The sequence below is a fragment of the Onychomys torridus genome, chromosome 4 (assembly GCF_903995425.1).
Source record: "Onychomys torridus chromosome 4, mOncTor1.1, whole genome shotgun sequence".
Classification (NCBI taxonomy): domain Eukaryota; kingdom Metazoa; phylum Chordata; class Mammalia; order Rodentia; family Cricetidae; genus Onychomys; species Onychomys torridus.
In genome coordinates this window covers 44,310,316-44,322,699 of record NC_050446.1, presented here as the reverse complement: position 1 = coordinate 44,322,699, position 12,384 = coordinate 44,310,316, and the positions used below count along the sequence as shown (strand labels likewise).

The window sequence follows — 12,384 nt, the reverse complement described above, 5'->3', positions numbered from 1 at the left end:
AACTTCTATACTGTAGCTCCAACAGACAAGCTCTGTACCATCACCTGCTGTGGGATACAACCTTTCCCTGAAACATAACCAAGCTTATTTTTTTACAGCCACACCCACCTGTTCTCTCCAGCTAGCCTTTCTTGGACTCTAAGGAAAGCTGAGTCCTGATAGGAACAGAATAGTCTGCCAAATAACAATATTCACTATCTGCCCTTTGGAAAGTTAACCAGCTTCTAGTCTGGAGCTAGAATATTCAGCCCACGGTACTAACTTTAAAATCCTAACTTGCACAGTTACTTGGGAGGCTTTGTTACCCACATGATTGTTCACAACTAGAAAGGCAACTTGGGAAAGGGAAGTGTTGAGGGTCAACCTGAACAATGTACAATAGATCAGGGCAGCATCCCACTGTGTGACTGTGGCCGCTGAGGGCAGCTGTAAGACCTGAAAAATTCCCCTTCTCTCTAGAGACTAGATATTATACATATGCTCCAAGGTTCTTCAGTCTTTGTGGCACAGTCAGCATGATATGTTACCTCAGTTTACTGCTGCAATGATGGCATCTGAAACAAGACTTATGAAAATTCTGCTTGTCTGCTACGAGGCACTCCATTGGATAAACTGTCTTTTGACAAATTATACAGGTTTCCTTGTCTTGGACCAGCAGTTTCTAAAAATAAAAATTTATAAAGGCTTATATGTTTCTATTTTCCATCACAATTGCAATAGCACCAGAAAACAAATAATACAGTAACTGGACATGCATATGAAGTGAAAAAGCCCCAATAATTGTCTTTATGTCTCTTTTTCTAGACAGTGTACGCTAACATGGAATTTGAGAATCTGGTACAAAGATTTAATGTTCCTACCATGATACTTTATGGATGTTGAATTATTATATAATAAACACATAAATGTGTATTATGCTCACCTACATTAATACATTAAATATATACAGTAAACTCAGTCATGGGGAACCTTAAGAAAATGTATCAAGCAACTAAGCTTTCCATACATATAAAGTTTTATGTAAAATTATAATTTCTAAGGCCATATGGATAAATCATTCTAAAGTACATACAGATTTTTATAAGCCAAGAAATTGTATAGTATTTGATTAAATATTATCTCAATAATACCAAGTTTACTTCATGATCTACATCAGGTTTATTTATAACATGATACTGTTAACTTCCTTGTAATAATATTCTCCCATCCATGAAAGGTACAGGGAAGGACCTCTACTCTGTACCCAACCATTTTCAGGTTTTACAGCCTTTTGGATCCTTACATCTATTCTTTCTGTTTTTTTTTTTTTTTTTCTCCTGCTCTTACTTAGTGCCTACAGTTGCTTCCCATTGCTCCCCTGTGGAGAGTAGTCTTTATAAATAACAGTAGTTACGTCACTAACCAGGGTTCCTAGTGGCTTACAATGAACATAGAAACATCAATTAAATATTGGTTTTGATCTTAGTTATTCTTTTGAGAATAACTAAGGTTTTGAATTTGTCACTACAAAAGCAATTATGTCAAGGTCCTTCATGTGAAAACCACTTTAGTGCTTACACTTTGCCTCTTCATGAGTGAGAGAACCCCTTTTCTTTCTTGATTCCAGTAGGGACATATTTCTACATTTAACACCAGCTTCTTTGTGTTTTCTATGGTTTTGAACTGTCTTAACAAAAACTGAGCATTTGAAATTAATTAGACAGCTTTGCTTAATTATGCCAGAAGCAAGCACATTAAGAAACCATATTAACTTGATAAACTAGACACATATGTTATAAATATGAAAGGCATAATTATTAATTTCATTGGCTTTTATTTTTAAGTTTGCTATTTATTTCAATCTGTCTAAAAGAATGGACTATACTAATGATGCCTATTAATTATGTCAAATCCTTTTTTATCATGAAGCCTTATTAATTGTAAAAAATATGGAAAATAAAATGGAACAAGCTATATTCTGATGTTATATCATGTACTATGTTCTCATGATCTTAATCTCTCATTGTACAAACATAATCAAGTTTTAATCTGTGTTGTTTACCCTCATCTATGAATGAGGTCAACTGAATTGTCAATTGAGGGTTAATGCTCATAAAGATGAGAATATCAGTTATAGGGAACATTGATATCAGGGGATGTTATCACCTCAATTCAATTTCAATAGCTAAATATATAAAATGTCTAATGTTATATCTATACCTTTAACACATTGATGAAAATACAGCATGAGCACATGCTGTGACTTCTGTCTGAGGCTATCACGAAGGTGTATTGAATTCATAGTAGAGGCTACTTAAGTATGCAGTTAAAATTAGTCAATACCAGGTCAAAGATTTTGATCTGCTACCACCATAAACTATTGAATGAAGTAAATTTTTTTTACAAAATTTCAATGAGTTTGTTCTATAGGAAACAAAGAGTTCCACCACTACTAAAACCACTACAACAGTTGTTATGTCTGATGCTTTCTTCAAACTACTATTTACCTTGAGTTTGAAGAACAGGTTTCGTAATGCAGACTGCAGATCAATCTTATTAAATGTTATTGTTAATAAAGAAAGTATTGAAAGCAGGAACCGCAAAGAATCACAAGCCTCCAGGGATAGCTGTTAGTCCTAGTTTGTGAGTGGGTTATTGCCACACACTGTTTTAATTGCAAATCATTTGGCTTTGGTGCACATGCTTTCAGATAGGTTAATCTTCTTTCACACTCTCTAATCTCATTTACCACTTATAAAGGCAGACTCCTCCTGGAAAGTCCTCATTCCCTGTGCTTGTGCATCTGTGGTTTCATATCCCAAGTGCTGAAAAACCCTCTCGCTCTCCTGCCATGTCTTCTGAAAATCTCTTCTGAGATTTGTAGGTGAATCTGAAAGATCTAGGATATGGCCAGCAATCACATCTTCATAGGTTGGTGGGGCATGCTTGAAGTCGAAGCCAGACCTGCCGGCTTCTGAGCTACGTGAGGATGAGGTTGCCAGCTTTGACCCAACAATCTCATGGTCAAATGCATCCAAGCCTAAGAAATGCTCACTCAGAGACCTTGCTTCAGAGTGAGCCCTGGGCTGCATAGCTGGAACTTCTGGGCACTCTCTAGGATGTCTGTATGAAAAGCCTGTAAAATTAGCATTTCCAGAAGATGCTAATCCAAATTCCTCCTTACAAAATGTGTGACTCTCTTGTTTCATGTTGTGGTTTATGTCACCATTTGCATAAGCTCTTCTCTCAGTCTTCGCTCTGAAAACTGGGCCATTCTCAAATTCCCTCAACCATCTGTTTATTTCCTTTTCATGGCCATTCAGAAAACGTTCAGCCATTTGAACCGTTTGATTGGCGGCTTCAGATCTCTCTGTGCAGTCTGATAGGCGAGGCCCTTCCACTTGGCGGATGATCTCAACTGCATCATAGCTTTCCGTCGCTGGCATTGTGTTGTTGATGGAATTCATTTCATCTTTATGAATGTAAGTCTCCTTTTTCTCTATCTTCCTCATTGTCTCTTGAGCTTCCACGGAGTCTCTGAAGGAATCACTCACGACATGGTTTACATTTACAGGTATTGTGATGGTGGGTGGAGAGTCCCTGGCATGACTTTCTATCTTAATTTGCCTGCGGAGTGTGGCTGGAGACAGAACAACTTCAGATCTCTTCTCCACAATTGGAACTGGGGTCCCTGGCGAACATGGGACGGTACCTCTGGCTAACCTGGCTGTGGTGTCTTTGAGTCTAACCAGTTGTTCTGAGCGACTCCTTGGTGGGGATGGGGAGGTGCATGTTCTGTGAAGTCTAGATGTTTGCTCTGTGGGTCTTTGGGGTGGAGGTTCAGTACAATTGTTCTTTTTAGGAGACTGAGAAAGCTCACTCTTAGTGGAGGCTTCTGCTCGGCGGGCAGTGGACTCTATTGTAATGAACGTTGGTGATGGTGGGCGAGTTTTCAAAGAGGGAGGAACAATCTTATTATCTTCTCCCTTAGTCTCCCGTTGTGTGCTAGCAGGATTATGAGTTGTTGCTACTTGGTGGTGTGATAATTTTTCTTCTACAATTTTATTTTCTTTCTGTTCAGTGCATTTATTAGAGCTGGCATTAACATTAGACACTTTCAATGACATTTCATTAAGATGGGTAGGCTTATCTCTCTGCTTTCCTGTTTTCGAGGCCATCATGGCTGTTTGAATTATATGTTCACAGTGCACAAGCATATCCTCTGCTTGAGTTTTAATATGTGTTATTTCTTCTTTGACTTTTTCTAAATTACTCTCCATGGCAACACGAACTCCATATTCTCTTTTTTCTTCACTTATCAGCCATACTGGAACAATATTTAGCAGTGTCTGAAATGTTTTAAGGCCACTTTTATTTGACTCTGCTTCAAACTGTTTTACTCTAGACAAAATCTGCTGTAGTTCTTCACGTTTTCTCAAGAATTCCAATATATTTATGGCACATTTTTCATCATCGTGCTGGGATTCTTTCACAGAGGAAAATGGAGATATGTTCTTTGTAATCTCTTGTTTTGAATCTTCAGTGTTAGGAGAGACCTGTCTCTGCTGTATGCCCTTGTCTCTAAGAGATTTTTTCTCTGGCACATCATTAGGTGACTGGGGCAGTTTTTTAAGCTCAACTGTACTTCCAGAAGTTTGTATTTGTGTTTGCTGAAAATTTTGAGTCTGTGAGTCCAGACATATATCGGTAATCTTTTGCTGGACTAACCTTGGTACTTGCTGATCCTTCAGAGCTTCTTGCTTTCTTTCAACTATTAATCTGTCTTCTTTTGACCTGTTCGTTGATGAGTCCTGATTCCATTCTTCACTCCTTAGGACATTCCCTCTGTCATGCCCCCCAAATCCCCTCTGTCTCTTGGGAACTGTTTTGAGTTTACTCTCTTGAGTTTTCTCTGAGGAGTCTCCAGAGATTTGCACTGTCACCCTTTTCTCTGTTTTAGGTGACTGAAAAGATTTGTCAGGCACAGATTGCCTATTATCACATTGTGTCCTTGCTTGGGTTTTCTTGATTTCCAGATTCATTGGTTTAGCAATGGTTTGGATGCCAACTTTAGATTGCTCTATGTGACTTTCAGAACTGAAATCTGTTTCAGTTGATGAATGATCTAGAGTTGGAAGCGTGATAGTTTTCACTTTGAAACTTGGGAAAATTGGTTTGCTTTGGGGAAAGGGCAAGTTCTCCATAAGTTGCTCAAGTGTTTTTTGTGTCTCACTTTCATTGTGACTCTGGCTAATTTCACAAGCTGCTTTCGATTGCAGTATGTCCTTTGAGCTTTGTATGCCTTCCTTTCTAATGGTACACTTATCTTCTGAAGCTGCCAGAACATGCTGGAGCCTCTCTGTAGCAACCACCAGTGCAGAAGAAGCTGTGGAGAGCTGGCTGTCAGAACTCATGCCTGCAAGCACTGCCCTGTTCTTAAAGTCCAGTTTGGATTGTGCCCTAGTCAAATCCAAATCCTTTCTGGGTATGGGGACTGACTCAGCTGCTTTGTGTGATGCTAATTCTTTCTCTTTCTCTGATATGTTTTGGTGGTAGGTTTCTGTTTGGACCATGCTGTAGCAAGAATTCTCTTGTCTCTGTTTCTCAATCTCTTCCTTTTGCCGTCTGTATTTTTCTTCAGCTATCATTAAAGGTGTCTTAAATTTTCTCACATAAGGCTTTGGACTTTGTTGTTCTGAATCTGATGGAAATGAGTGGGATTTAACAAGGGGTGCTGTCTGTTTTCCCTGGAGTGTTGGGATTTCTGGAGCTGTCTGAGAGAGAGTGTTTGCTGAGTGGATGGACATCTGTTTTCTTTCATCAAGACCTTTTCTGGATACTTCCTGCTGTATCTCTGTGTGCTCACTGCTCGTGGTTGCCACCATTGATCTTTTCTGGTCCTTTGAGAGAGTAGCTTTAATTTCCACATCTGACAGAGATCTTCCCAATTTACCATCTGGGGACTGCCGGCCCATTGTATCTTGAATTCTCTTGGGAAGCTTGGGTTTGGGGAGTGTAGCAGGTGGTGATTTCCCTGCTAGGATGTTAGCCTGAGAGTGAATTTGCCTGGAGCCTGAGGCTTCTCTTTGGGAGTACTGCTGTGTGAATGCTTCACTTTGACGTTTTAGGACAGAGGAGGCAAGAAGATGTGCTGCCTGTGATGGCTTTGGAGGAGGTGGTAGGGTCGGTGATGGACACTCTCTTTCAGATTTCTCTACTACTGGTGGTGGAGGAAGAGGGAGACTTGGGAAGCTCTCAAATTCAGTCTTTGTCTTCTCTGTGGATGATGAGGGAGGAAACTCATATTTTTCAGGCAACAGCATTAAAGGTGGTGGAGGAGGGAGGGGAAATTCAATTTCAGATGACGCATTGGAAGGTGGAGGAGGAGGGGGAGATGGAGGTGGAAGGGAGTCCTCATTTTCTTTTAGATTACACTCGGGGTGAAGGTTGATTGGATTAAAGGACCTCTCCATTGCCATTTTCAACTCTTTGGAAGTATTTGTCTTCATTAGAAAGTCCTGGCTTTCTAGACAAACATCAATTTTCTCTTCTTTGTCAGTTGCCTGAAATTTTTTGTGGCTTTTCCCAGAGACTCTTACTCCTGTTACATTGTGTACATCCTTATCTGCAGGCAAAGATTGAAGGCAGGTGTCATTTTTCTTTGTATCTTTATGAGAATACTGAGAATACTGTCTTTCCTGGCTTAGGAAGGTTTGCTTCGCAAAGTCCCTTGTCATCCCATGCATTTCTCTCACTGTCTTGTTGATGAGATGTTGGGTGAGATCTGGTGCATAACTTTGTACCACTGATGATGTATTCATGTTTTTTGTATTATTTTGACTCTTCCTATAAGAATCCTGGAACTGAGACTTCTGGTGGTCATTCCCTAGTTCACAAGTTTGAGTCTGCTGCTTTCTAAACGTTTTATCCACAGACCGGGTGAAGTTAAAGTTATCATCCTTCGAGTTTATAACATTCTCTGATTCCTTGGTTTTTAGATTTTCCTTCATTGACGTGGTTGCAGTTTCCTGTTTGCCCATATCCTTGCCACCACAGAGATATTCTTTGCTCTCAGTCCAGATACCAATTCTGTCACTCATGTCTAAGACACTTTTCATAGCTCTGTGTTCTGAGTTAGACATCCTCCTAAGGCTTTTCTCAAGAGCATCATTGTTTTGTTCACGATCAATGACAATTTTTACAGTGCCCTTAGGGGCTATGGGAAGATTAGCTTCAGATTTTTCTTCTATTAAAGACTGGTGGTAGGATTTCTGGGTAGTTTCATTGAGAGTGCCTGGTTCTGTTTGCTGCCTGGTTACTGGCTCAAATGGTCCTGGTATTGGTTGAAGAAGACTTTTTTTGTCTCTCTGGACAGCTGCTGGATTAACCCCTGTTTTTTGTCTTTCTGAGAATCCTGCTATCCCAGGCAGTGCATCTTCTTTGGTTATGCCTGCTTTGTCAACTTCTTTGAAACCCCATTGTGCTTCTTTCAAAGACCTTAATGATGTTTCAAGATCATCTAGTATCAATTCTTTTTTCAGTATTTCAGTCCTTGCATTTGTAGCCTTCTCCAGGCACTGAATAGCTTGCTCAATATCACTAGAGATGGTACCAGATTGTTTAGATTCCTTCTGTCTGTCGCTTGACTCCAGTGTGTCCAGCCTGTCACTTGTTATAATTTCTTCTGTTTTAGCTGCTATTTTCTGATTCATGGCCTGGTTGAGAGAATTTAGGGTTGATTTCAAATCACCTTTCATAATCTCTTCTTTCTGTGTCTTATTAGATGAACTCTGAGGCCCTGTCATTAAGACTTTAATTGTATTTTGGACATCTCCTGAGATGATGTCAGTTTCATTAACAGTACGTTCAAACAGAGACTGCCTTTTCTTTAGTAACAGCTTTGTGCCCTCAACATCACCGCCTATTATTTCTTCCTCTCCCTCTTGTTTCCTAGCTGTAAGAGTTTCATTTGTCCCTGTTTGGAGTTGTTTGAGGTAATCCAAAGCTCCAGTTTCTATGCATGTTGTGAAGAACTGAACGTTTCCCCTCTCTGAGGCATCGATTTTTGTCCTTTCGGGTATTTTAGTATTTGATGGAGAAGACAGCAGGTTGTGAATGGTGCGTCTTACGTCACCTCCCATTATGTCTTCACGCTCTATCTTTTCACTGGCATTTTCATGCAGGAGGCAATAGATAGTCATATTAATATCTCCTCTTTCATCTTCCTGAATTAAGATTCCTTTCTTTGCACATCTTTCCCCGGAGAACAGATTTGTTATTGCTTGTTTTACATCCCCTCTTACTATCTCTTCCTTTTCAGCATGAAATTCAGTTGATCTGTTTAATAATTGAGTTTTAGTCACATTGACATTTCCCTTTTCCTCTTCACTGACACATATCTCTTTCTTTGTATAGTCTCTTTGGGAAAGTAAATTCATCATTATGCTTTTGAGGTCAGCTCTGATAACATCTTCCTTCTGTATCTCTGGAGATGTTTGGTTCATGAGTTTGTATTTTGCCATTCGGACATCCCCAACTTCATCAGCTTCGATGATAATTCCAGGAGCTTCAATAACTCTTTGAGAGTAGAGGCTTTCCAGTGTTTCTTTGATGCTTTTGCCCATAATTTCTACCTTATCTACTCTAGTTTCATTAAATCCATAAATAGGTGTTGTTTCAAAGAGCCATGTAGTTGTTTTGACATCTGATGGAGGAATTTCTTCTTTGGTCATTTTTGTAACACTTTCATCTACTTCCTTAATAGAATCCAATGTTTGATTTTCAAAAAGCCACACTGCATTTTTAACGTCACCTTTCTGCACCTCTTCCTGGGTGACAGTCTTGATATTTTCATATCCAGATCCTTCTCCCAGCTCATCTATGCTATGAGTTTCAAAGAGCCAAGTAGAAGTTTTAACATTGCCCTTTTGTATTTCATTGACACTTACTGTCCTGATATAATTCTTCTTGTCACCATTTTCAGACTCAAAGAATTGTTTACCCATCTTCACATTGCCTCCTTGAATACAGTCAACAGTGTGCACAATATTATGGGATTCATCTGAAATTTGATCTAATGGCTGAGTTTCAAATCTGTATCTTACAGAACTCACATCCCCCTTCTGAATGTCTTCCTGGGTGACAGACTTAATGACATACACATCTTCTGATTCATTAATGGAGTCTAATGGTTTTGTTTCAAAGAGCCACTTTGTTCCTCGTACATCTCCATGAATTACTTCTTCTTTTTTAACTGTTGTTACTTCATGATAAAACCCTTCTTGATCTCGAATTGCATAGAGTGGCTGTGTTTCAAAGAGCATTTTGTAGCTTTTTACATCACCTTTTATTACTTCTTCACTATTTATTTCCCTGGTGATGATGCCATCCGATTCTTCTTTAATCTCATCCAAAGAAAATGTCTCAAAAACAAAGCAGCCCTTTCTCACATTTCCACCTTGTATGTCTGTCACTGTCTTAACCAATCCATCACCTTCTTGATTTTCTTTTATCATATCAATGGGTTTGTTTTCAAATAGCCACCTACAATGTAACACATTACCGTTCTGAATGTCTTCAGTTTTTAGGGTTTTGATCTTATTCAAAACATCCTCTGAACTGCAACTGATTGAATCTAAGGGCTGATTTTCAAACTTATACTTCATGCCAGAGACATCCCCAGCTTGTATATCCATCACCACAGGCTTGGTTTCTTTCCCTTCATTCCCTTGTATGTTGTCCAGATTTTCTGTCTCAAAGAGAAAACATGCTGTCCGAACATCCCCACCTTGGATCTCCTCCTGCTTTACAGTTTGAAGTTTGACTGTTGCTTCAGAGTCATCTTTTATAGTATCAAGTGGCTGAGTTTCAAAAAGCCAGGTACAGCTTCGAACATCACCTTTGTGGATATCTTCAGTGTTTGCCATCAAGGAAACCTTTTCATAAAGAGACTCCATTGGCTGGGTCTCAAATAGCCATTTACAGGTTTTGACATCCCCTTTAACAATATCTGTAGTTGTTTCAGTTATGCTTTCTGTTTCTTCCACATTGCTAAAATATTTAATTGAATCAAGGGGTTGAGTTTCAAACAACCATCTAGCAGATTTCACACTCCCTGCTTGTATTTCTTCAGCAGATATTCCTCTAATTATCTGAAAGTTATGAAGACTTTCATCGAATTGGTCAATGGGCCTTGTTTCAAAAAGCCACCTGCAGCTTCTTACATCTCCTGTTAGGATTTCTTCTTGCTGGACTGTCTTTACTTGGTGGTATTTTCCAAGATGGTCCTGAATAGCATACAGTGGGGTTGTCTCAAAGAGAGATTTGTTCAACTCCACAGTGCCTCTGGTGATGCCTTCCACCTCAAGTTGATGTGATGCATCAACCTTAATTAAATTATTGGCTTCAAAGATATGTGCATAGTTCTTTACATGACCTCTATCAACTGCTTCCAGCCTCACTGTTTTTACATACTCTTTCTTATCTTCTCTAATGCATTCTAAAGGTTGAGTTTCAAAGACCCACTTCTGGTGCTTCACATCTCCCTTTTCTTCTTCAGAGGCAGTGATTTTTTGAAGCTTCCCAACATCAGGACTGTCTTTTAGAGCCTCTAGTGGAAGTGTTTCAAACAGATGTTTGGTGGTTTTTACGTCACCTCCTATTCTCTCTTCAGCTGATACAGTATCTGCATCAGGAACTTCTTTTAGAATGTCTAATGGCTGTGTTTCAAACATCCAACACTTCTTAGAAACGTCTGTACCTATGATTGATTCTTTTTGAAGGACAGCCTCATCTGAGTCCTCTTTGATTTTCTCCAGGGGTTGAGTTTCAAATAACCACTTTGCTCTACTCACCCCACCTTTGACATTTTCTTCCATGGATATTCCTCGAACAACTTTAATTTCTGTGATATCTTTGTTAATTGCGTCCAAAGGCTGCGTTTCAAACATCCAACGTGCTGTTCTCACATCCCCCTTTTCGATATCTTCTCTCTGTACGGTTTTAATTTCTAGAATTTGGCCTGAACCATCTCTGATGACATACAATGGTTGTGTTTCAAAGCACTTTATGCTTCTCTTAACGTTTCCTTTAATTTCTTTGAGTTCAGATCTGAGTTGTAGTAAGTGAACTTCATCCACGGAGTGAAGCTGTCCAAGTTGATCCAGGTGTTGAGTCTCAAACATGTATCTTACCGTCTTGACGTCTCCCCCAGTTATGTCATTTATAGCAGTCGATGCTGTTTCTTCTTGGCTTTGGTGCTTTTTGTTCATTGAGTCTAAAGGCCTTGTTTCGAACATCCACCTTGCTGTGCAGACATCTCCTCTAGCTAGCTCAGGAATCCTCTCCGTGTTTCCTTTGGTGCCAATAGAAGGGACTCCTAGTGCATCTATTGGCTGAGTTTCAAACATCCAAGTAGTATACTTCACATCACCCCCAGCAATGAGTTCGTGGTCAGCAACAGCCTTGGAAGTGTACCCTTCATCCGCAGAACTATTGTTGATAGAATCTAATGGTTGATTCTCAAAAATCCATCTCATTGACTGCACCTCTCCTTTCAGAATTTCATCCCATTCCAGATTTTCTCTTTCTGAGTTCAGATCCTTTTGAGAACTGTCCTTTGTGTTTTCAAAAATATACCGAGCTTGTTGTACACCTGCTGAACCTGAGTTTATCTGGCTAGAAACAATTTCAGAAACCTCACTGATGTAGTCTTTCTCTAAGTTTTTTCTTAACTCAGGATGGATATGTCTATATAAACGGTTTAATTCATACAAATTTCTTTGTTTGGAATATAAATCTTTGGGGATTGGTAGTCCTCTAGGAGGGCTGGGGAATTCAGGGGACTGGGAAAATGCTGTCATATCCAGTGGTGTTTGAAGCACATCAGGTGGGGGAGGAGGAAATTCTTCCATCTTCCCTGAAGGAGTGCCATTAACTTGTGCCAGGGATGCTGAAGTGACACTGTGATTACTGTAACTTGAGGTTGAGGTTTCCTTCCTCTGACTGGTTGAAGTGTAAGAAGAAGAGGCACCCACAGCTGATGATGGCTTTAAGGGTTCTTCACTGTCATTTTTAATCTTTAAGGGAGAGAAAACCAAAGCTTATAACGATGATTGTAGTGTGGAGATTTCCTGGACCCTACCTTTCCTCTGTCCACAACCAGGACTCTGCTGGGATGCCTTCCTTGGAAAACAGGAATGCACTGTGCTTAAACCTACTTGGGAGAATACTCATTGAGTGTTAATAAATATTAATCTATTTTAATAATAATGTTCTTCCATCAATGTATCAATGACTCTGTATTTGAGCATCTACACATATTTACATATACCTTTTTTTGAGATAGTGCTTCTTTTTGTAGTCCTGGTGAACCTGGAATTCACAGAGATCTACCTGAGATTAAGA

The 12,384-nt window shown here is 39.5% G+C and overlaps 1 protein-coding gene across 1 annotated transcript in view; it reads right to left on the bottom strand.

Moving 5' to 3' along the window:
• Nucleotides 1-566: 566 nt before the first annotated feature.
• Xirp2 (xin actin binding repeat containing 2) overlaps nt 567-12,384 on the bottom strand; it is a 330,288-nt gene continuing 318,470 nt past the window's right edge. Inside the window, exons 9-10 of the mRNA XM_036184478.1 lie at nt 2,729-12,056; nt 567-661 (exon numbers count right to left, since the gene is read on the bottom strand). Of these exons, the coding sequence (XP_036040371.1) occupies nt 567-661; nt 2,729-12,056 (9,423 nt within the window). The remainder of the gene's footprint in view (nt 662-2,728; nt 12,057-12,384) is intronic.